Source organism: Takifugu flavidus, chromosome 2 (assembly GCF_003711565.1).
Source record: "Takifugu flavidus isolate HTHZ2018 chromosome 2, ASM371156v2, whole genome shotgun sequence".
NCBI classification, from domain to species: domain Eukaryota; kingdom Metazoa; phylum Chordata; class Actinopteri; order Tetraodontiformes; family Tetraodontidae; genus Takifugu; species Takifugu flavidus.
The window spans coordinates 7,861,579-7,883,530 of record NC_079521.1 but is presented as its reverse complement, the minus strand read 5'-3'; the positions used below and the strand labels follow the sequence as shown (position 1 = coordinate 7,883,530).

The window sequence follows — 21,952 nt, the reverse complement described above, 5'->3', positions numbered from 1 at the left end:
CAACAAACCCCAAAAGAATTGAATCAGGAACAAAAACAAACATATTAACACAAAATGAAAGCGGATTGTGTTTGCTTTAAGGAAGAAACAGAGAGGCAGACAGTAAAGGAATAAAAAGTTATATGGAGCAGTTGCAGGATTGGCAGCCAAATAAAAGTCTGCGATGAAGGATAATTGGGTAAAAAGGGTTTGGGGAGAACCTCTGCTTCCCAATCCAACAAAATTAATTACTTACTTTCCTAAAACATTTCAGAAGATCACAGCAGTGACAATAGTCTGTGTTTGTACACCAACTCCAGCCTCGTTGGATGAAATCCCTTTTTTCCCAGTTATATGAGCAACAGAACTATTTCTTTCAGCACAATGACGTTTCGCAATGTAGCCTGAAGTGACTTTGACCATCACCGAACACCAAAGGCAGATCAAGGCACCAAGGCAGTCACTTCTATTGCTCGCGCTGTATGATGCTGTCTTTGTGGTCAAAGTTGGCTTGACTGAGTGGCATATTTCATCATAGGAATCAACTCAATAAGAAGTTACAGAGCAGGGATAAAAGAACCTTAAAGGAGTCGTTTCTTTTGGGAGGGAGTGAAAATCAACCGCCTTGGAGATTTTAGCATTCGGCGTAATAACGAGGTTACTTAAGGACCCCTTCTCTGTTGATACTAGTGGAAACTTTGCTTTGACAGCAATGCAGCACATTCCACCACTTGATGTGGATGACAAATTTCAATAATTGACATTCAGTCATCAGATAACTTAAATCAGCGAGAGCAGCAGGTCTGAACAGTTTCTGCCAACTGGAAGGGCTGCATTATTTATTTTTGATATGTGACTGAACTTACAATATGCTCACACGTAGTTAGAGTGCATCCCCACCAGACTAGGTAAAACACAAAAATACAGTTTCAAATACGTGACGCGTGCTGCTGTCGCCTCGCAGAGAGGTTTCGGGTTTGAATGGGTTCTCTTTCGGGAACTCTGACTTCCCCCCACAGTCCAAAGACATGCGTTTGGTAAATAGATTTTTGGGTAGAAATTGACTGGCCCCACATGAAGGGTGAACATGCAGTTGAACATGGATGGAGGCATTTTAGCTGGTTGCATACTTTGCAAATTGCTGACAAATGTATTCATTTTGCTACCATTGTACTCTGAATATCTGACTGAAGAATGAGCATCGTGGAACGGCGAGACACTAGAGACGTTTGTCTTCCCCACTGGGAGAGAGGTACAAAAGAAAAAAAACATACATGGAGCAAGACAGAGATATTCTAAGAGCGAGAAGCCAGTGTTGCTGCTCGTGCACTGGGATCGCCACGCCCACCGAGCAGCCCAGGGCTCTGGAGTGAAGGAAGGATTTCATCTGTTTTATCTGTCTCCTCTTTTTAGGTTACACAGAGCACATCCTTTTTTCCCCCTCTTTTCTTTGATTCAGTGAGGCACAGATCTTAATCGTGCCGACCGTAATCTACCAGAGTGGAACGCTTTTCTTCAATAGACAAAAAGGGGGGGGCTTATGTGTGTGTTTTGTTCCTACAACGTAGTGACAGTAGGCAGCGGACTGGTGGTGGTAGAAGAATACAACGGAAGAATAATTTAACCCGTATTGCAGATCCCAGTCCTTCCCATTGCCCTCCTTTTTTGTGTTTTGTATTTTCTTTTGCGCACCTCTGACCAGCTTTCACCAATCCTCTGAAACGTGTTCGGGTTTCCTCAGCATGCATTTAACCACAGAGCTCCAAGAAGGCGCCTTCGATGACATCTCCTCAAACCCCGCTGACAGATGCCAGTGCTGGAATGTGCATCAGAATTTCTGCCCCTAAAAGGCAAATAGTTGTTTGTTTTAATCTCCCTTCAGTCTGACGGGTTGACATATGACAGTTTAGTGTGTCTGAAAAGTCAACTTATATCTTTCTTACAGCTGACAATTTAGTTTTCTTCCCCATCAGCTGGCATCTGAATCTCCCTTATGTGGAAAAAACAGCCATCCATCTGGTGCTAGGAGCAGCCTCAGACTGACACTATATGTTATTTGCAAAGCGAACTGCAATCATAGAGATCATTTTTGCTGCCAGAGTCAATCCCCCTCCTCTCTCCCTGTTTGCTGCTCTGAGTCCTCCCTTTTCTCCTGCTTTCTCTTTCTTCTGTGTTTATTTGGCTTTCAGTGTGCCTCCTTTAATACCCATCTTTCTGTTGCCTCATTCTATTCCCATCGCCTTTGTCACTTCCTCCTTTTTGTTCCTTTGTTTGCTTGTCGCTTTCCTGTTTCTGCAGCACTTTAATGTCATTTCTTTATTATTTCTTTTGTTTCTTCGCTCTCTCATAGTCTCTTTCTCTCTCTCTCTCTCCCTCTCTCACATACACAAAGAAATTCCCTCTGTCTGAAGTTTCTGAAGTCAGAAAAAAGAAGCGTGATTTCCGAAATCTACAAAAATCACGAGCCGAGAATATTCACTGTGAATAATTGAAGGTAGACTAACACGACTCCGTCACTCTGACAGCCACCAAACTCTACAAGGATTCATTTGAGGTGTGTGCAGTTCAGGTGTGATAGAGGAAATAAGAGAGACTATTATTCTGGGGGGGCGGAATTTTGGCCTGCAAGCTTTGTTTAATCTTTATCTCCTTATGCACGCTGTCTCTCCTGTGGGACACTTCAGTTTGGTGGCCTTGCTTTTGTCCTCAAAGTGACTCAGAAGTGAATATTTTAAATATCTTAAGTAAAAGCAGACATCACAGGTTACTTACACTGTAACTAAAAACTTAATCACAGGTAATGTAAATATTTCTTGTTGGTATTTGCATGTTTCCCTTTCTGGGTATTTTCTTTTGACTCTAAGAAGCCAATAGTTAACCACTCCTTTGGGTTTGTGAAGCAGAAATAAATGTTCATATTTGTTTCAGTAAATGTTCAATCGGAAACTTCATGCCCCAGCAGACAAGCCTCAATTCCCTGTTAAATGTTTGCAGCATCGATGTCTGTGAACAGCGTGGATTGGTAAATTGGATAGAATCTTATCAAGCGTAAATAATGGCAGCTATCTGTAAATAGCATTGGAGCAGGGGAGCAACAGATGCCGCTCCTCTCGAAGGAGAATCGCCTGCTCTCCTCCACTGAGCCCGTGCTTCACATGCTGCCACTCACATTTTTGGCTCCCATTTACATTGATTTATTTTTAATTCTGAGACAAAAGGTTTTCATTTAAAGTTCAGCTGAAGCTAGAACACAACGGTTTAAACGTAACCTCTGCCATCTGGAACACATTTAATAAATATCAGCCATCATGTGAAAACATGCTAATGTCCTTTCATCCATCCAACCAATCAGATGCTCAGATTATCAGATACTTTGGTTTTGTTGTATTAATACGGTCATTACATTGAGAAGCACTTGAAAAAATCTAAACACCTCTCATTTCTATTAATACAGTGATTTTAATGAAATGTTAAAAACTAGTTTTTGGGGGGAGGGTTACCTCAAGTGGATCATTCATTCAGATGAGTAAATTTTCTGCTATAATCCATGTGTTCATTTGCAAAACCAAAATATTTCTGATGAATAACTTAGTGCTGCATTCATTACCATTATCTTGACTGTTAACAAAAGACTTTTTAGATCTGCATTCATCCCGAATATTCATTAATTTTGGGAATCTACCGCCCATCTCCTGGTTGCAGAAAGAATGAACACTACAGAGCAAATTTCAAGTGTTTTAGACTTCTCAAATTCTAAATCTGCATGAGAGTAGCTAAGAAAAAGCTGAGTGAGCTACAGTAGTTTGATTACTGTACCAGGCATTCATCAGCAGTGAAAGTGAAAGCCAACACTTTCCTGCATCCACTGAGGTTTGTGTTCTCCCATTGATTTCTGGCCAGGCGTTTGCTCACCCCAGCCAAGGTCCAAATGCAATTTAAGTCTTGTGTGGGGACGCCTTTCTAGCACAGAACCTGACATGATGTGGTCAACAGCTCCAGGCAGTGAATAAGCTCAAGTGGTATACACCAACAGTGAAATGTATTTCCTCTCCTAGCTTACCTCACGCCTCCACGTCGAATTAAACAATAGAGGCTGGAGTGCTTTCTGCAGGCATTTAGCGGAGCTTTACACCTTCCATCTCTAGGACAAGGATCGTCAATGACAAACACTGACACTCGTACACATAGGGAGAGAAAAAAAAACACTTCAATTATTCAGTTTAAAATGACATCAGCTCTCGACCCCGTACTTCAGGAAATTAAATTTCAAAATGCACCACAGTTATGGCAGCAAACAAAGGCGTTGATGATTAAGGCTTGTTTTTTTATTACTAATACTAGATTTTCTACTCCGATCTGCAGAATATGGGAAATGAAGGTAATAATTTCCAGGTTTTCAAAGGTTACTAATTTGGGGGGGGGGGGGGGGGGGGGGGGGAAGCCCCCAAAATGGCATTGCTCAAAGACTGTGGTACCCATGTTATCTCTTATGGTTAATGAGCTTTTTGAGCCACTTTCTGTTGCCGTTGCTACACATGACCAAAAACTGTGATGTGACGACCAGTCTGATAACAGAAATGTCACAGAAGGTTAGGTGCTTACGTGGGATTTTGGCCACCGATGTTCAAACCCAACAAATGCCAAGTGAGCCGCTATCACCGTGTTGCACTGAAAAATACCAAAGGCACAAAGGCATGTTAAAAATGATGTGTTGTCTGTTTAATTGTGTCGACAGACAGCAAGGCCATCACCAGCCTGTGCATCTGAGCCCTCAGATGAAAGAATAATTGCCCCGGGAGGCTGATGGACTGTCAGTAGTCACAGGAGCTTGTTTCCTCTCTTGTCCTTTTTTCCTGTCCTCTTGCCTAGTGACACAGAAGCAGACTACAGAGGCACCTCGCATCACCATGCACGGTGATAAACTGCATATTGCATTCTGTTTCAAGTGTTACAAATCTCTTGCAATAATATAATAAAAGATGTATTATTCAGTGCTTCAAAAATGACGAAGGGGGGAGATAAAATATGCAGGCAGAGCACGCCATTCCAAAACAGTGTCACCATGCGACATGTGACAGGTGATGAGGGAACATCACTTCAGGTCGCCGCAGTCAGCTGGGAACGGAGAGATTAGTTGCGCGAGGACAATCGTGGGTAGATACCGGAGCACTTTACGGCTGGCAAAATGAATGTAATATTGGGAAAGAGAAAGGGGTGCTGGTGTAAATAAGCATAAATTTTCAATCTACGATATGATGAGAATCCATTTGTGGTCCCCAGGTGTGACAAACAAAAGGTTTGGATGTGTTTGTTCCAGATCTGTCTAAATGGTTTTGCCTTATTTCCCATTGAGATGGGGTGTGCTGGGAGTGTGAGATTGGGGTTCTTGGGGTGCCAACCGAGTAATTTTGCCGCCTGCACTCAGAGGGTATAATTGCAGACCTGAAAAATACCCATTTTGCTTTGGCACGTGTGAAGCGAGAACCCTCGTATACGTGGCCAAATGAACATGAGGGGTGTGTGTACATGTGTGGGACCAGCGTGGCTGCCCGGTAGAGCGAGATGTAGGAATGATAACACATTTGCATGAGGACTATCGTTCATGTGTGTTACTGGAAGGGGGGGAGGAATGCTTCATTCCAGGAAACCTCATCACAGGAGAGTATATTTATGAGCTAGTGGAAAATGTGGCAATATATTTTTAGGGAACATATTCTATTTTATGTCTGTGATTTCCAAGTGTTTTCCTATTGGCCTGGGGGTCTATGTGAATGAATAATAGACAGAGTAATGGCTCCATCCATGGCCAGCTAAAATTGTTTTGCTTCCTTCTGGCTCGCAAATAAAAAAACAGGCAAAAAATGCCAAAAAAAGATAAATAACCACCACCCAATTACTCTGGCATCGCTGTTTTCAGGAATTTATGTTTACATTATCAAGATGCAACCCTGTTCTGCATGACAATACCTTGCCACAGAAACAAATGGCATTTACATTCCCTCTGTGTGGGAGTGAGGAGCAGGTTCTTTTAGTCAGTTTGCCTCCTGAAGCAATGGAAGGCTCTGACCTAGAGCCTCCCTCTCAGCCCATTAGTGAGCACGGAGAGCATCACTTCGACACCTCTTCCTCTCACAAACACTCCCTAGAATCAACACAAACAAGCCCAGAACGATGCCCCTCCTTCTCCCCGACGCAGAGCCAGGCACAACGAAGCTGGGGCATTGATTTTATAATGATGCCCTGGCTGCTCCCGGCCCTGGAGGAACAGAGACTGGCTGAGCTGAGCTCTTGGTGTGTGGAGAGTTTCTTGGATGGGAGCCCTGCTGGTCCCTGGGACCAGTCCGGTGGAGAGGCTAGGCTACAGACGTGTGCAGTCAGTGGATCCAGAGCATGTAGAACATGGAGATGCAGCCGTGCCCAACTACACAGAAGCACCCGGAGCCAAGCATCGCTCCTCAGCACACACAGACCTGCAACTGCCAATCAAAGCGGCCTCAGGCGCTGCCACTGCCTTCTGTGCATAAATTAGCATTCATTTGCATGAGAATCCACTCATTTAACAGACCCACTTGGCTCACCCCCCAAATGGTATTTTCTCGCCCCCCAATCACTCACTTTTCCTCTCCTTATCCTTTTACAAGCACCGATAAGAGCGAGAAAATAGTGTATTAACCCTTTTTTCTTCCAAACCTCTTGACACAAATTGCATGCGTACATACATGAATGTGTTTGCAAAGAAAACACGCCAGCAAGTCGACAAAACAAACAAACAAACAAACAAAAATGCACTCCAATCGTAGCTCTCATTTCATTCAACACTTTTTTTCATAGTTCTTGATCTCATCATAACCAAATTTCTAAAGTGCAAAATAAGGACACTTTGTAAAAACTTGTTAATATGTCCATATGGTGTTCTTTAGGCCGTGAATGCCGTGACTCAGGCTTTCTTTCGTGTTTCAATGGTCAATCAATGACAGGTCAACCAGGAAATTTATTGTCTAGATTAAATCTAAGCGATCTTGGCAACTTGTGGGTACAGCTGCGAAGCTGCTGAATTTAAAGTGAAACGTAAACTTCCCAGCATGACCATGAACTTTTAACTGCACTTTTGTATTTACTATTGTTATATTGTCACATTCACCCTAGGGTAACAATGTCTTTAAAGGGTGACGCTCACTGTCCTTGGAGCGGCATGGGAAAAACTATAGTGCTTAAATGGCTTAAACAAATTTCTTAATTTAACTAAATTCACAAGCAACTCACCAACATTCTTGTGCTGGTAATACGTTTAAACACAACTGGACCTGATAATCCACTAACAGTCTTTGTTAAACACAGAACAAGCCTCCCACTGCCCCGAGCACTTCTTGGGGGCAGTAATTGGCCAGGACTGCGCTGGTCTTGCACCATCCTAATGAAGGTTTCTCACATACTTTCCCCCTACTACCACTATGTGGTCTCTAGTCATTAAAGTTAGCTATGTGCTTCGTCACCAAAGATGTATAAAACGATGAATGAGGGATTGGAAGCATTTTATATTGTTATGAGAGTTTAGTTGCCAAGCAGAGGTAAAAGAGAAAATATTTGATCATCATTCATGGAAGAAATTTCACTAAAATATCAAATCTTATCAAGATCTTATTGATTGAAACTGAATAATTTTGCAAAATAGACATAAAAGCAAATACAAAAATGCATCAGTGAACATACATGGGTCACTTTTGGAAATAAATATGAATAATGTTGGCAGATGAAGCCTTTATTTTATCCTGATTTGTTTTGAGGCACTTGCAAACATGATGGCATAGATTTGTGAATCTTTAGGCATCTAAACTTGGATAGGTGCCAGCACAGAGTCTAATAAACGCCCATGGAACAGCAGTTACATTAAAGCTAGTGTTACATTTGGTGTCCTGAATCACAGCCATTAAAATCTATTGGATTTTAGTGTTCTCATGTTATTTTGGAAGATGTCATGCAGGTGTTTGTGTCCTCGCACTTCTGTGTGCATGGCTGTGTTATTTTGTATTTCAAACATTATCCCCAAAACTGGAAAGGTTTCACGTGGCGGGATGGGGGGGGTGTCTTGTGTCCTGTGCTCCCAGCTGGTCCAGGCAAACAGCTGAGCTCCCTGTCACCATCTCCAACCTCAGTTTCCTTCTTTTCCTCATATCTAGTATGAGTCACCTGCTTCAACAAAATACACACACCCCCTAAGGGCTTAGGCTGTCTTATTCCATTTCCTTAGTGTCTTTGATCTCTAACCCTCCCAAAAATACATTTTGCCCCCATCCCTCCTCCTCGCAGTGTTAACTTCCTGCCATGCTATTTAAGCTTCCTTGTCTGCCCGGAGCGACTAAAGCTTTGGAACGAGCTACTTGAGTCTCCTAATGACATCAGTGCAAGAAGAAGAGACCAGAGAGAGTTGGACAACAAGTACAAGACAAAGAAAAAATCCCTGAGATTCACACAACATACAACTGCTGGCATTACCTGTGAGGTAGGGTTGATGTTCCCACAGAGCTCTGAAAGGGCCCCTCCTCAAATGCCACTGCTTGTTATAAGACCTCATGATGTCGGTGGAGGGCCCTACTTGTGGATTAGCTTAAATTGAGGACTAATAGATGTGAGAGAGCATAATTACTGGCCAAAGAGGAGGCCACAGGAGAGCCACAGTGATGGTGAATGATCCTGGCTTCAGAATATCCCTGAACAACACTGTGGGCGCACCTGATCTGCCGGCCACACGGTCCTACTGACACCCAATGCCATGCCCTGCTGTGACATGCACCCAGACAGGCCAGCCATGGCGTCCAAGTCTAATTAGCTGTCGCAGCAGGGACCAGGAACACTCTGCGGTCTGCCCTCTGACAGCACATGTCCCAGTATAAATGCCCCCACATACTGACCCTACGGGCAAATGAGGTGGAAGCATCCACCCTCTCTGACCACAAGTGTAGCGAGGTGTGGACCCATGACTGAAAAAGACAATGCCACCTGGTTATAAATCGCACACAAAGACTGTATTCTCATGCTTCCAGATCAAAGCAGAAGCCTACTTATGGCAAATTAGGACTGTGAAAGTTTGATTGTATTTTTGTCTTTTTACTTTTGTGTTTTAGTTCCCAAGCTTCTGCAACAACAACCCGGGAACAGTTAAACCAGCAGAAAAAAAACAACTGAAAGAAGTTGACAAGTAGACGAGACAAAAATGTTGAGCACATTTAGTTTGTAATTGGGTCATTATGGAGCAAAAGTGAAGAGTCTATACTCTGAGTACTGCACACTGAGGAAACTGCAGCTAATAACTGATAAAGGGTCTGTCAGGGAGCGTAACAAACACAATGATGACAATAAAGCCAAATAGACAAAAATACAATATCCCTGCTGGCAGATCTACAGTTGTAAGCAGATGTGCTCATGATTATTAGTGCTAAAATGTAAATTAAGACATAATAAATGCCTTTGATACCACGGGCAAGGAATTGAGAAAAGATAAATAAATCATTTGATATTCTCTCCGGGCATATAAGTGGCCATAAACTATCATTCAGCCTTCTCTTCTCTTCATGGGAGACAATTTACACACTTCCTCTGAATCGCTGGACCCCTTGTCACCTTCCTCCCAGCACAATTCTTCTTATAATGTGTCCCCCTCCAACACTCTTCTGCGTTTTCCCCCCTTCTACTGTTGCATTCTTGCATGGGCCTGCAGATAAAGATGCATCACATTCTGATGAGGCACGCTTTTGTTGGTTTAGGACTGTGCAAGTTGCTGTAATACCTCTCGACTCCTCTTACACACAGTCAGGCGTGTGCACAGACGCAATCATGCGCTGACACCGGCAGCAGAAACAGCTCTGTCAACACAATACTTTCTTAAAGTATTTTCTGCTCAAACATTCCAGCTGTGTTATTAGCATGCTATTATGCGGCAGACAACAGCAAACATAAAAAGCTAAATATATATATATATATATATATATATATATATATATATATATATATTGATAAGCTCTATTTGTCATCTGATACATCAGCACAATTTTTCTCTTTTGCAACTTATCAAAATAGTTTTTAAGCACTAACAAATGAAAGAATGCTGTCTTTGAAAATGTGAGAAAATGATTTAGCTTCACAGCATATTTTTCTTTACAACCATCACAAATACATTAAATGAAATGATGGCTTCAGTTAAGTATCAACCCCCCCTTTGTATCACTGGCACTATTATTTCCTCTTATGTCGCACTTGTGCCTCAAATCATTTCTATTGAGCATGCTCATATGCTGTGATGGCTACCGTTACACCCAAGTGCACACAACAACAAACACAATGATGAATTGTGCTTTTGCAGTGTAATATGTTTCACACGTGGTCACTATACATCACCCCCGGTGTTGTGTGAGTAGGTCTATTTGATCCCTTTCAGCAGATGGATCCAATTGTCCGGACTCATATTGGCCCGTGACAGAAAGCAATCTAATGGCAGGCTCATTGATGATGATGAGTTCTGTTCCATTGCACTGAGATCCAGTCCAATTTCAAAAGCAAATTCAGCCATTTATCTTCCAAATAATTGTGGCAGTTTATCAATTGCTCCCAGTCTTTTATCTATCACTTCGATTGATGTGATCATTTTCACAAACAGCCTTCTGTGCTAACAGCATCGCGGAGCATACTTGCAGGACTGCTTGCCTGTGCGTGTGTGCGTGTATGTGCATGTGTGAACATGTACTTGTCTTTGCAAACAAACAAGCACGCATGGCTCGTGTGCATTATAAGACTCCAATATTGCTTGAAACAATAATACATCTCATGTTATCTTTTTTCCCCTACTTTGTTCTGCTGTATTTATTTATGAGACCATTTCACTGTGATACTGTCTGCTTGATAAGCATCTTTATGCTTGTGCCCTCCATTCCTATCTGCAGTCAGAGTGTGTTTGCGTGTAGGGTTATCAATCCACAGCTCCTCTGCGTGATGTGTTGTGCGCATGATGAGTGTGTAATGCTGTGTGCGTATCGTATTATCAACAGTCCTTGAGTCGGAGTATGGCATGAGATGTTATCTTAATGCTGAGAGGCTTAAGAGCTGTGTGGAGCATGTAGAACGTATATTTCAGAATACAAAATATCAAGCAATAAATGGCAAAAATAAAACTATTTTTGAAGTGTATATGTCAGAGAGGAATCAATGAAATTGTGGTGAGAAAAATAATTGAGAGAAAAGAATTTTGGATTGCATTTTCATTGAAAGTAATTAATAAACCTATGCCAGTGTGTTTGGAGGGTATTTATAGGTGTAATCAATAAATGTATATTCTGTGCTTATGGTGATGGCAATGGCTTGCTGTAAATATAATGCTGTCCCATGTCTACGATGGAAACATTGCTAAATGCAAATGCTTCAAACAAAGTAGATGCATTAGCTGGTAAAGGCATTTTTAAGACTTGTTTTATTTACTTATTTATCTTTCAAAAATGTTCAAATGTGTTGTTTTCTTTCTACCTCTGGTGATGTTTTATTTTAAAGCATTCAAGCGCATAAAAGGTAGAACCCCTTTGAAAAAAATAGTCTCTGAACGTTCACTTAGATGCGTCTCATCTCTTTATTTGGTTATTCTTTTCCCTGTAGTTCCATATCAGTGACGGTGCTGCCTGTTCCTTACACACCCTTTTATGGTTCTTTGCCCTATATGTTACTGAGTGTTTGCATGTGTGTGTTCCACTCAGATGATGTCATTGCCCATAGCAGAGTGGGTCTGGCACCCTTCTCCTTCGCTCTGTGATTGCCCACTGCTGACTCCTCTCATCAACATTTGTGGTGTGTTATGGCTGGAGCACAGACCCGGCCGCCAGGTTTATGCGAGGAGCAAAGCAGGAGATGTGCTCATACATCTGACAGATGCACAAGGTGTCATTACCCTCCATTTATTATCATTCTCCCTGTCCTTGTTATACTCGCAGCCAGTTTAGCCTTTTACCCAGCCTGACTCCAGAACAGTTGTAGTCTGACCCGCTTCCCGTACCTTTCTTAGCTGTCCCCAGCCTCCTTATCAATGGCTGTTAATACACATCAGAAATGGCACCAAAAAGCAGGACTCTGAGCTCACTTTTCAAGAAAATAGTGTGAACTTACCCCCGTTTCCCCTTATTCCACTGTCTCCTTTGCTATCCTCATTTTCAAACGCACACATATTTACAGTACCACACACACACACATAAGCCTGCCCTGGCATGGTGTCCCTGCGGCCCGGAGAAAAAGGCAGAGAGACAGCGAGGAAGGGAGGGGGGAGCAGCAGTCGCCTCACAAGAGCAGACCTCATAAAACTCCCTGTCACTTTGACTAATTTGTTAGTCTTGTCTCACTGTGTCGAATCGTCACCCCCTCTTCCCCCGATGCACCTCGAGCCCAGCACCCCCTGTCCTTCTTTCCAACCTACTCCCCTCTATATCCACACTAAGAGGAGGGAGGCAGATAGGGAAGGAAAAAATGGGGGCAATAAATGTAATATAGTGTGCTGGCCATTGGTTGCAGTGATCTACACAGCAATCCATCTCTAGTTAGAGGAAGAACAGAGGTTTTATGGAGCAGAGGATAGCATGATGGCTCGATTTCTCATCCACTTTCTGTCTTTGTCTGCCCCGTTCCCACCTCTGAGAGGGACTGCTGGGCACCGGTAAAGTAAAAATAAAAATAGCAGCAGCTATTATGAATGCGGGCAGGTCTATACAGTCCCCAGGATGAGACTGGTCTGGACTGGGAGGCGCAGGGTGGGGCAATTTAGTACAAGTGCTCAGCTGGTCCTCTCAGTGGACAATAAAGCCAATGCTGCATTCAAAGAGATAAATTAAAAGCCAAAATCCAGCTCTGGGGGGAATAAACTGCCAGGTAATTATATAGAACGGGACATAGATTACAGAGACAAAAACACAAACAGAGTTCCCTCGTGACACCTCAGCATCACATTGGGGAATACTGTGTTAGCCGGATACGAGCAAGCAGTTCATTTGTTGTTGTTTTTCTTCTCTCTTTCCCAAACTAACCTCCTACAATAAGTCCTAAAATAGGATCTCGGGCTGGAGGCTAAAAATAGGCTGCATTTCACCATCAGCCACCCTCCGCTGAGCTGTCAGCTCCCCTTTTCCATGTTCTTCGCAGTGAGAAAGACACAGCTCTCCCTCATATGTTTTCGAAGGAGACGTGCAGCATGCGCTCGCTCCAGCTCCATCCCATCTACACCAATACATGGCAGGCCCAACCTCTCCCCACTTGCCAGCTTCGCAGACGGGCTGCTGTGAACTCGCACGGCAATTTGAGAGAAGGATTCATCCCTACTGTGCTGGCCCTGTTTCTCTTGAACACATCACTGAGGGGTAGGATGTCTTGACATTTGAGCGATGGGTGATAGGAACAGTAATATGGGATAGCACAGTGCAGGCTGTCCAGGATATGGCTTGCTTGCGGGTGCGGTAATTGTATTTCAAATTGCTGTATTTTTTCATTTAAGCGTTAAATCGAGTCATATGGAAAACTGTCACTTTATGAAGAATATGCCTCCTCTATGTGTTTGCTAGTACCTTCATATTTGTGGGGGCGAAAGCATGTGAGGATAGGTGATGAAAAAGGGCCTAAAATAATGACCCAGGCAGCCACAAACAGAGTTAAACCAATTACAAGCTAAGAGCAACACTTTTAAGGGAGTATTGACAGAATTGTCAATTTCATTCAATGGAATCGTATTACCTCCCAAGTTTTCCAAAGGTACTGATGGTAATGATACGGGTCGGTGCACAGTTCCGCTGTGGCCAAAGGTCAGGTGGTTTAAGCGTCCCTACAGCCCCTTTCAGAAATTATGCTTCTTTGTTTCTTTGGCATAATATATCCCCCTTGGCTCTTTTGAAAAAGTCAGTCTACATTAAAAATCTTTAATTGGGCTTAAAAGGCAGTAAATGGCATCAACAGCTCCAGTGAATTCACAGGCAGAGAAACCACAAAAAGATAATGAAGGGCATCAAACAATGGCTGGCTTATCAGGCTGATGGTTCCCGATGACTTGAAAACTATTTGCTTTTCTATTTGTGAGGTGAAATGAAAGAACATCTGATGAAACTTCAGAACAGGGAAATTAATTAACTGATATGATTATTATTTCTTTGTGTGTGGTTGTTTTTTGCAACATTTCATATTGAAAAGGTCATTGCTTCAAAACAAATGTTTCCAGTTAGCTTAGCATTAACAAAAAAAGGTCATCATTCAGCCACTTTTTGCCCATCAACAGACAAGTCAGCATGTAGTAAAATGAAATTAGTGACTTATGGCTAAAATTTGACATTCACAAGGCAGGAAGGCTATTGTTGTTTGTTCCTAAATTAATGCTAAATTAGAGCATCTCCAACCAAAGCACAACGAAAGAGCAACCAGAATGCACAACTTGATTTGCTGCTGATTAGCACATGAAGTACATTTGTGATATCCTAGAAAAGTTCATCATCTGTCTTTGGCAATTATTTACAGGGACAAACTGGTTATTTGTGCCTTTGCCACCATCGACCTCCCACATTAGATTTGTATTTTTTTTTTACATCAAACTGAGCTATTGTCTTGGGTTTTACATGCTGAGCCATATTTGTCTGATTGGCACAGCTGTGGGATCAAAGTTATGAGATGAATAATGCGACTGGCTCACACAGTAATGATTCATCACCACACCCACCTATTAATATCTTACTGCACTCAACACACATGCTCACTGGCTGAAGCAGAGCAGGGTTGTCTCTATATTTCTTTCATGTGAAACGATGTACTTAAAATAATAGTATTCAACATAAAACCACACTATAGTGAAGCTAATTTCCATAAAATTCCCCAATGTTATATTGAGAGCTATTAATACAACAGCCTATTGTGAGTTTGTGCAGGAAGTCCCTTTAATGAACATCTGCATAGAGTACATCAGAACTGCCTCTTGGTCTTGAGTAGCTAGATCTCAAAAATAATCTATAAATTAAATAGCAAAATAAGGTCAAAGGCCAATATTGTCCTTGCCTTTTTTTCTCTGCAGCTTGTGGAACATGTGCTCAAGCAAACACACTCAAGTGAAGTTATATACAGTCCTCCTCTGAGAAATGTGAGCGAGGTCCTCTCTTCCACACTGTTGGTCCTCCACCCCTCTCTGACTTCGACTGACTTTTCTTTATCATAACAGAATGAAAAATATAGATTTGCCTGTGGAGATTGAAAAAAAAGAATGTATAGACATTGCGGAAATAGAGCATGAAAGAGAGGGGATATATGGAGAATGAAAAAAAGTGAGTGAAAGTCGAGAGACAAAAAAGGGGGAAGTGATGAGGAGAAAGAGAGATGGCCTCTCTAAGTGCAGCAGCACACAGACACAAAGCTGTGAGTTCCTGGGCAAGACAGCATGAGCTGCCTATTTGTCAGCATTGATCAACCCATTAAGGGGCTGTGGTGGGAGCATATTGGTTTTGGAGGCCAAAGGGGCAGAGAGAGACAAAGATAAAGTAAGACGGGGGGTGTTGAACTCCTTTCAGCCTCGGCAGCCACATGTCTGCGGGATAAAAAGCCTGTAGTCTTCCTCTCCAGTGTCTATCCACTTCATTTTGCAGGGCCAATGGGAACCTGCTGGATGTCATTTGTTTTACAATGTCTCTGGAGGCTTTACTCTATGTGTTTTCTTAGCTTTATGTCATTGCAGTGATAATGAGGAGCTGGCCGGCCTATGAGATGGACACGGTGTCACTTGTCCTCTTGGTGTGCAGAATATGTGTGCATGTGCACAGAGAGATGGGTGGCGGTTGTGTAGTTGGGTCACAGCCCTCAGGGAGAGCAGTGTGCCTCCTCGCACAGACTCTGATGAATTCATATAATTAACTTTGCCTTGATCTGTTGGCTAATCCTGCACTCAGTAATAAGGGATTAAAATGTCACCTAAGCCACCTGCTGTTATTGAGCCTCGACTTTTTGTGCCTCTGTGAGTCAGTGAGAGAAAGAGAGGACTTCGAGTGTGGGAGTTCAAAGAAAAGTAAAAAGTAAGATTCCAGCACCAGGTCGATCTGTTTGCACAAGAAAATGTAGGTAAAGTACGTCTAAAAAGTGCAGCAAAGTCACGTAAATCATGTAACTCAGAACTACTCTTTACTAAATAGTCAAACCCGTTGTCACTCTTTGCTGAACATAGACCCGAAAGTGGGATGTGCGGGAATGTGGGAGTTTTTTTCTCGTCACTTTGACCTCCTTGGACCAAATAAAGGAGAAGAAAAAGCAGTGCCAATTGGTTGGCTAAGAGCCCGTAGACCAACGGCCAGCTTGCCTTGCCTGTCTGTTGCCTAGCAACCCCGAGTGTACTTTTGGGTTGTCTAATGACTCTTGTTGCTGCAGTGGCTCAGGGGCTACTAATGAAGCCTCCCAACTGACCACTGCTCTTTAAGACCTGGAAGCTGACTGATCACTGGACAGGGACTTCAGGCTCTCCTAAAACCTCTAACATGAGCCACATCCTGGCCTATCCTCCTCTACTGTCACATTTGAACACAGAGCATGTACACAAAGCGAACATTAACTTCCTACAATCCGTCTTTAATGTTCTGCACAAATGTCAAGGCCCACGAACGGACATATGAAGCACAATTCTGAGGACTGTTTATCAGAAACATGAGAAAGGATAATGTCTGTATGGATATTCCACACAAGTCAGTGGTTCAGTGGTACCAATTTGTACTCTGGCATTTGAGATGTGTTTTAAGATGATGAATTTGCTTTAGTGTGTTTCCATGGTAGCAACTGTATGAAGGTGAAAACCCTCAGGTCAGCAGAAAGTTAATTATCGGCAACATTTCAATTCAAAGTTTGGGGCTTTTTTAGATACTGTTTCAAGTATTCACTGTGATTATTTATGGGTCCATTTTTTTACCACTGAAAAACCGGATAAATTTATAGGGACATTGCAGCTAGGAGTGGGATTGCACTTGTCTATGCCATGTCTTCAGAGTCTTCACGCACTTGTCTTTGCAATGCACCCATCATCACTCTGAGCTTCATTACAGTGTCAGAGCATATAACAAGATGAGCCTAATATATTTCCTGGTTGTCACCATGTACACACACATGTTGAACATTTATGTTGCATGTCCTTGGCCACACTCATCTGCTGTCAAACGTTGTCTCGTTTGAGACTTCAGCACACACTGGGTTACACACTCACTGATCTTCTCTGGATTCCTCATGACGGTCCAGTGTAGAGGAGCCCGGTTAAAGACAAACTCACCGCTGAGTGAAGCCAGAAAAACGCGCTTAAATATAAATTGTGTGGGAGCCTCAATGACCACGGGTCATTGAGGCTGTTTCTCAACATTCACCTTTCACACAGGAAAAAGGAGGTATTTCTGTTCAGAGGTGGCATAAAGAAGTATTCATGATCTCACGTTCAAAATCTACAGGAGAGAAAAATATAAATAACCGGGGTAGTTTTTGCCGGTTTTTTTTCATTTGTTAGCTGGGTGATGTGTTGCCTTCACCTCAGCAAAGAATTGATCGGCAAAGGTTGTTTATTGATTCCTTACTGTTAACCTTTCACAAGCTGTTTCCCTGCTCCACTCTCTGGTCATTCTCAATAGCTTACAGGAGGAGGAGGAGGAGGAGGAGGAGGAGGAAGAAGCACGAGACGGGTCAGCTTGGCTTCCCAGTTGCAGTGTAAGGGGTTGACAGGAGGATGGGAAAGAGGGATAAGAAGAGATATCTCTGTGGGTCAGGGAGAAGAACAATAATAGTTGGAGACTGGGAGTCTGGGGCCATGAAGGGACAGGAATACCAAGGGTCCTCCTAAGCAGACCTCTCCCAGTGGAGCTGGGAGTGGCTGATGTAATGGCATTAATCTCCAAGTGCCATCTGACACCCAGTGTGGCTCCGTCATTGCGAGTGCTAATACTGCTGAACTGTGAGGGGAATTCAGGCATCTCTAGAGGCATTGCCCTGGATTAATTAAACACGCCGGCATGGACTGCTGCACAGATTTATCTCCTTTGTGGCGCCACTGTTTGATTTTTGCGTTGAGCTCACACAGCCCTCCAAACTGTGGACTTTCACGAATCACGAACGCTGCCTTATTTCAAGGTTTCTTTTAAGTTGAGTACTGTAGCACTTCTTGCTGTCATTTTATGCTAACCTTGGACTTTCCTTCTCTTTCTTCTCTCCTTTTTCTGTCCTCCCATTTCTTTCTCTTCCTCCAGATGAACCGACCCATCCAAGTGAAGCCAGCTGACAGCGAAGGACGAGGAGGTAATTAACCTTCTCCTGGTCTCCACTGTACACACCCCTTTAAGATGACGCATATAAACAAACATACAAATACACTGTATCTGTTCCAGCCTAATATTTGGTTCTCAATTGAGACAGACTGTGAGCTGGTTGAGTAGCCTGTAATATAGGTCACTTGCTTCTACTGACTTACCATCTGTGCCAGCAGCCGACTGTCCCGAGTTCACAGTTACCGGTGGTGGTTTAATGACAAGAGGAACAAACGAGCGAAAGAGACTCTCCATTCGTCAATCTTCAAACATCAGTTTTACTGTAAATATGCCAAAAGCAGTTTAGTCAATTGAGGTACAGCCATAGAAGTTAGTTCTGTGTTTGCGAAAGTGGGGAAGAGGCACATCTGGTATAAAAAGTCAGATACTAATTTATATGGTTTAATATTGTCAGAGTCATATTTTTGGGTTGTAGAAAGGCTCGGATTCTCATGGCCTATTTCCTCCATCTGTGGACGGCATGGTGTGAGTATTGACTGGATCTTAGGAGTTGTTTATGACTAAGGTCACTTTTGTTGCAGATTAAACCAGTTAAAGATTTACATGAGAGTAATTACATCTAATTGGACACATTGTGTCTGCCTTGTGCTTGTGTTTCAGAGTGGTGATTTAGACCGCTTAGGTCAGACTGAGACACAACACAGCTGATTTATGGGGTGGGATACAGGCAGTCCTTTTCCTCACCCACACACAGATCTTATTTTTTCGTCTTGGTGGCATTTAATTACCAGCCATCTAAAAACAGGCAAAGTCTGACCAACAAGGCATTGGTGAGAGCCAATCTGCATTCTCACCAAGATAAATTGGATCTTGGGGCTTAAGAGGGGACGATGGATGAGTTCCGATATCAATTACTACCCCCTTTTTTCAGCAGGAGGAGAAGAGAGATGAACAGCCAGTTTGAATGAAATACAGAGGGTTGTTCGGCTGGAACAGCTCTTGCTACTCTGTCAGATGAACTTTCTATATAGGAGGACAGCACCGGATAAAATAAGACCAAGCAGACAGGCCCCAGCAGAGATATTGAGTGTTAACGGCAACAGGAAGTCAGAAGACGGGCCAGGGAAGTAAACTACAATCACAGCTGACAATGGAATGAGATTTACTATGAAGGAGGGTGGTTAAAGGAAAATAAAAAGCCTAGCAGGATGACTTAAGGAAAAAAAGGAAGTGAGGGATTCAGTTTTGAATTTGAGGCAGAGGACTGGTCAGGAACACCAGTCTCACGAGGGATTCTATGGTGTCAAACCACAGTCTGAACTGGTGCATATGTACCATTAAAAGAGTGACATTTATCACTAGCAGGAATCAGCAATTACCTGTCATGGGAACCTGTGCAGTGATCTTGAATGCATGCCTGTACAAGTATCAAGAGACATTACTCTATTTGGCGATGTTAGTACCCCTTCTTTTGGTCACGACGGCCCTGAGAGACAGTCTCTGGGGACATGTCCAGAGGAATCAAACCAGAGCTCCTAGAATGATTGGGGCCTAGTGTGTCAGTCTTGCCAAAGTGGATCAGAATGATGTCTCAGTGTCTATTAGCATGAATCAAATCGCTTTTTTTTTTCTGTGGGATTACGAAGAGAGAATGGGGCATGGGAGGGGAGGTTTACAGCTTTTACATCTATTTTTATTACAGGCTCTGCTGACCTTCTCTCCATCTGCTCTTTTTGTGGACATGGGTAACAATGTCCAACTCTATATAGAGATTCAAAACAAACAAAAGACGCTCATCTGTTGCTCACTCGCTCGGCGACAAACGCGAGAGTTACTCAAAACCTAAGGGACAGGGATGTGGGACGTAACATTCCTTGCTTTCTTCATTTTGGAATATGTCTGTCTTATTTGTAGTGTACATGCTGTGCAGTTATGTGTTTTTTTTAATTATTTCTGAATTGTTAATTGTTAGTATGTTTTAATTGTATTATTTTTTTGAGTCACAAGCCTACATTTTCAAGCTAATTGTTTTCCTCCTCTGCTATCTCTCAAGGCTATTTCACACTTCATGTTGCATGATTTGCCTTTTTTAAATGTTAATTTATTTTTTTTAGTTACTTTGAAAGTTTTTAATTATTCATCTTTTATTTGTTTTAAACTATCCAATCTTCCTTTTAGTTTGATGGTGGGTTTTTTTCTTTTTTTGGGGTGAGGGTGGGTGGGTTTAACGCAATTTACACTTCCCTTCCTTGGAACATCTCTCTTTCATTTTGGATTTCACCTTTATTTCTTGAGGAAATTAACTCGCTTACCCCGGGGTTCAAAATTTCTGTACTTGACTTTTGCATTCATCTCATTGGCTTCTTCTCAGACTTTTCTTTTTAATCCTTCTTGATCCTTAGAGTTTTAGACTGGTTTGTTGTGCTTTGACCCACGTAGTCTCCACTTTAGGTTGTATTTTTTCCAAATATAAACACTGCTGTGATGGTATGGCTGAGCTGTTTGCACCATGGGCCCAAGCCCTGTCCAATGTTCATGTCAGTGTGCTGTAAAGGAAGAGATGAAGCGCATGATAGAGCGAGAGACGCGAGGATTCAGTACCGGGCCCGTGGAGAAATGTGAAAGCGAGGGATGGAAGACAAAAAGAGCGAGAGGGGAAGAGGCGACAGGATGAGAAAGTTAACGGAGGGTGATGGAGGCAGCTGAGTGAAACTCAGTAGTAAATCATCTCAGAGCCGACTCATCCCTATCTCCTCCTCGTCTCACCAGGAATCTTTTTTCGCCTGACCTTGTCTGCGCTGTGTCAGTGTGAAGAAAAGATGAGGCCAGATTATCTATGATTGGAGATGGCCATTATCTAAACACAATCTTAGAGCTAGGTCCCACTCTTGTAGCCACTGCTGTGAGATTGGAGCCCACACTGATGAGAAGGGAGATGGTGGGTCAGCCAGTAACACCCTCTTCTTTTATTAACTCTGATAAGATGGAAAAGCACTCTATGCCTGGCCATCTCCATCAACATTGTCTTTTTCACATGCTCAGGGCATTTCTCTACAAACAACTACTCTACCTTTCTTGTTTATAAGAATTGTAATCCCTGAATATAATAGTCAGCAAGCCTGCTGAGTTCGAGCCTTTTAATATCTTGTTTGTGCCTTTCGTCTGTCAGTCTAGCTGAGGGGAGACTTCCTGCATGGGTCATATTTGTCCTTGCCAACCTGCTGCTCCTCAGAAGGTTGACCTCAGTTGGACAGTGGAAAGATTGACAGCACTTCAAGATATTGAGCACTGTGCTCAATATGTATGCCCCACCCCGGTAGGTAGGAAAGAGTGAGGGCTGCTGGCTGGCTAAGTCTGGCAGGCCACAGGGGACGGGCTGTCTGGAGGCGCCTCACACCCACAGTGGCGCATGCTTCACTTTACATGCAAATGAAGCCAAAAGATTCCTGTGTTCCTCCGGACAGAAAGTCACAATGAGCCGTTCAAGCAGTTGATATGCATGCACTGAGAAATATAAAGACTGGGGGGTTACAAGGACAGACAAAAGAATTTTGGGATTTCCAACAATGACCAATGTGGGATGTTAATTAAAGGTTAACGGCAGTGACTCAAATTAAACAGTTCCATGATTGCCAGCTCACACATATTTCTCCTATAAAAGAGGCAGTTAAAATATTTGTCAGCAGCCACTATAGGTAGAGTCT

General features: G+C 42.8%; 1 protein-coding gene across 7 annotated transcripts in view; it reads left to right on the top strand.

Moving 5' to 3' along the window:
• Positions 1–21,952, top strand: part of celf6 (CUGBP Elav-like family member 6) — a 118,219-nt gene that overhangs the window by 57,008 nt on the left and 39,259 nt on the right. For all 7 annotated transcript variants that reach the window (XR_008947621.1, XM_057018571.1, XM_057018562.1 and 4 more), the window contains exon 3: positions 18,231–18,279. Coding sequence is in view for 6 of the 7 variants with exons in the window: in XM_057018571.1 (XP_056874551.1) it covers positions 18,231–18,279 (49 nt within the window). In the remaining variant the exon portion in view is untranslated. The remainder of the gene's footprint in view (positions 1–18,230; positions 18,280–21,952) is intronic.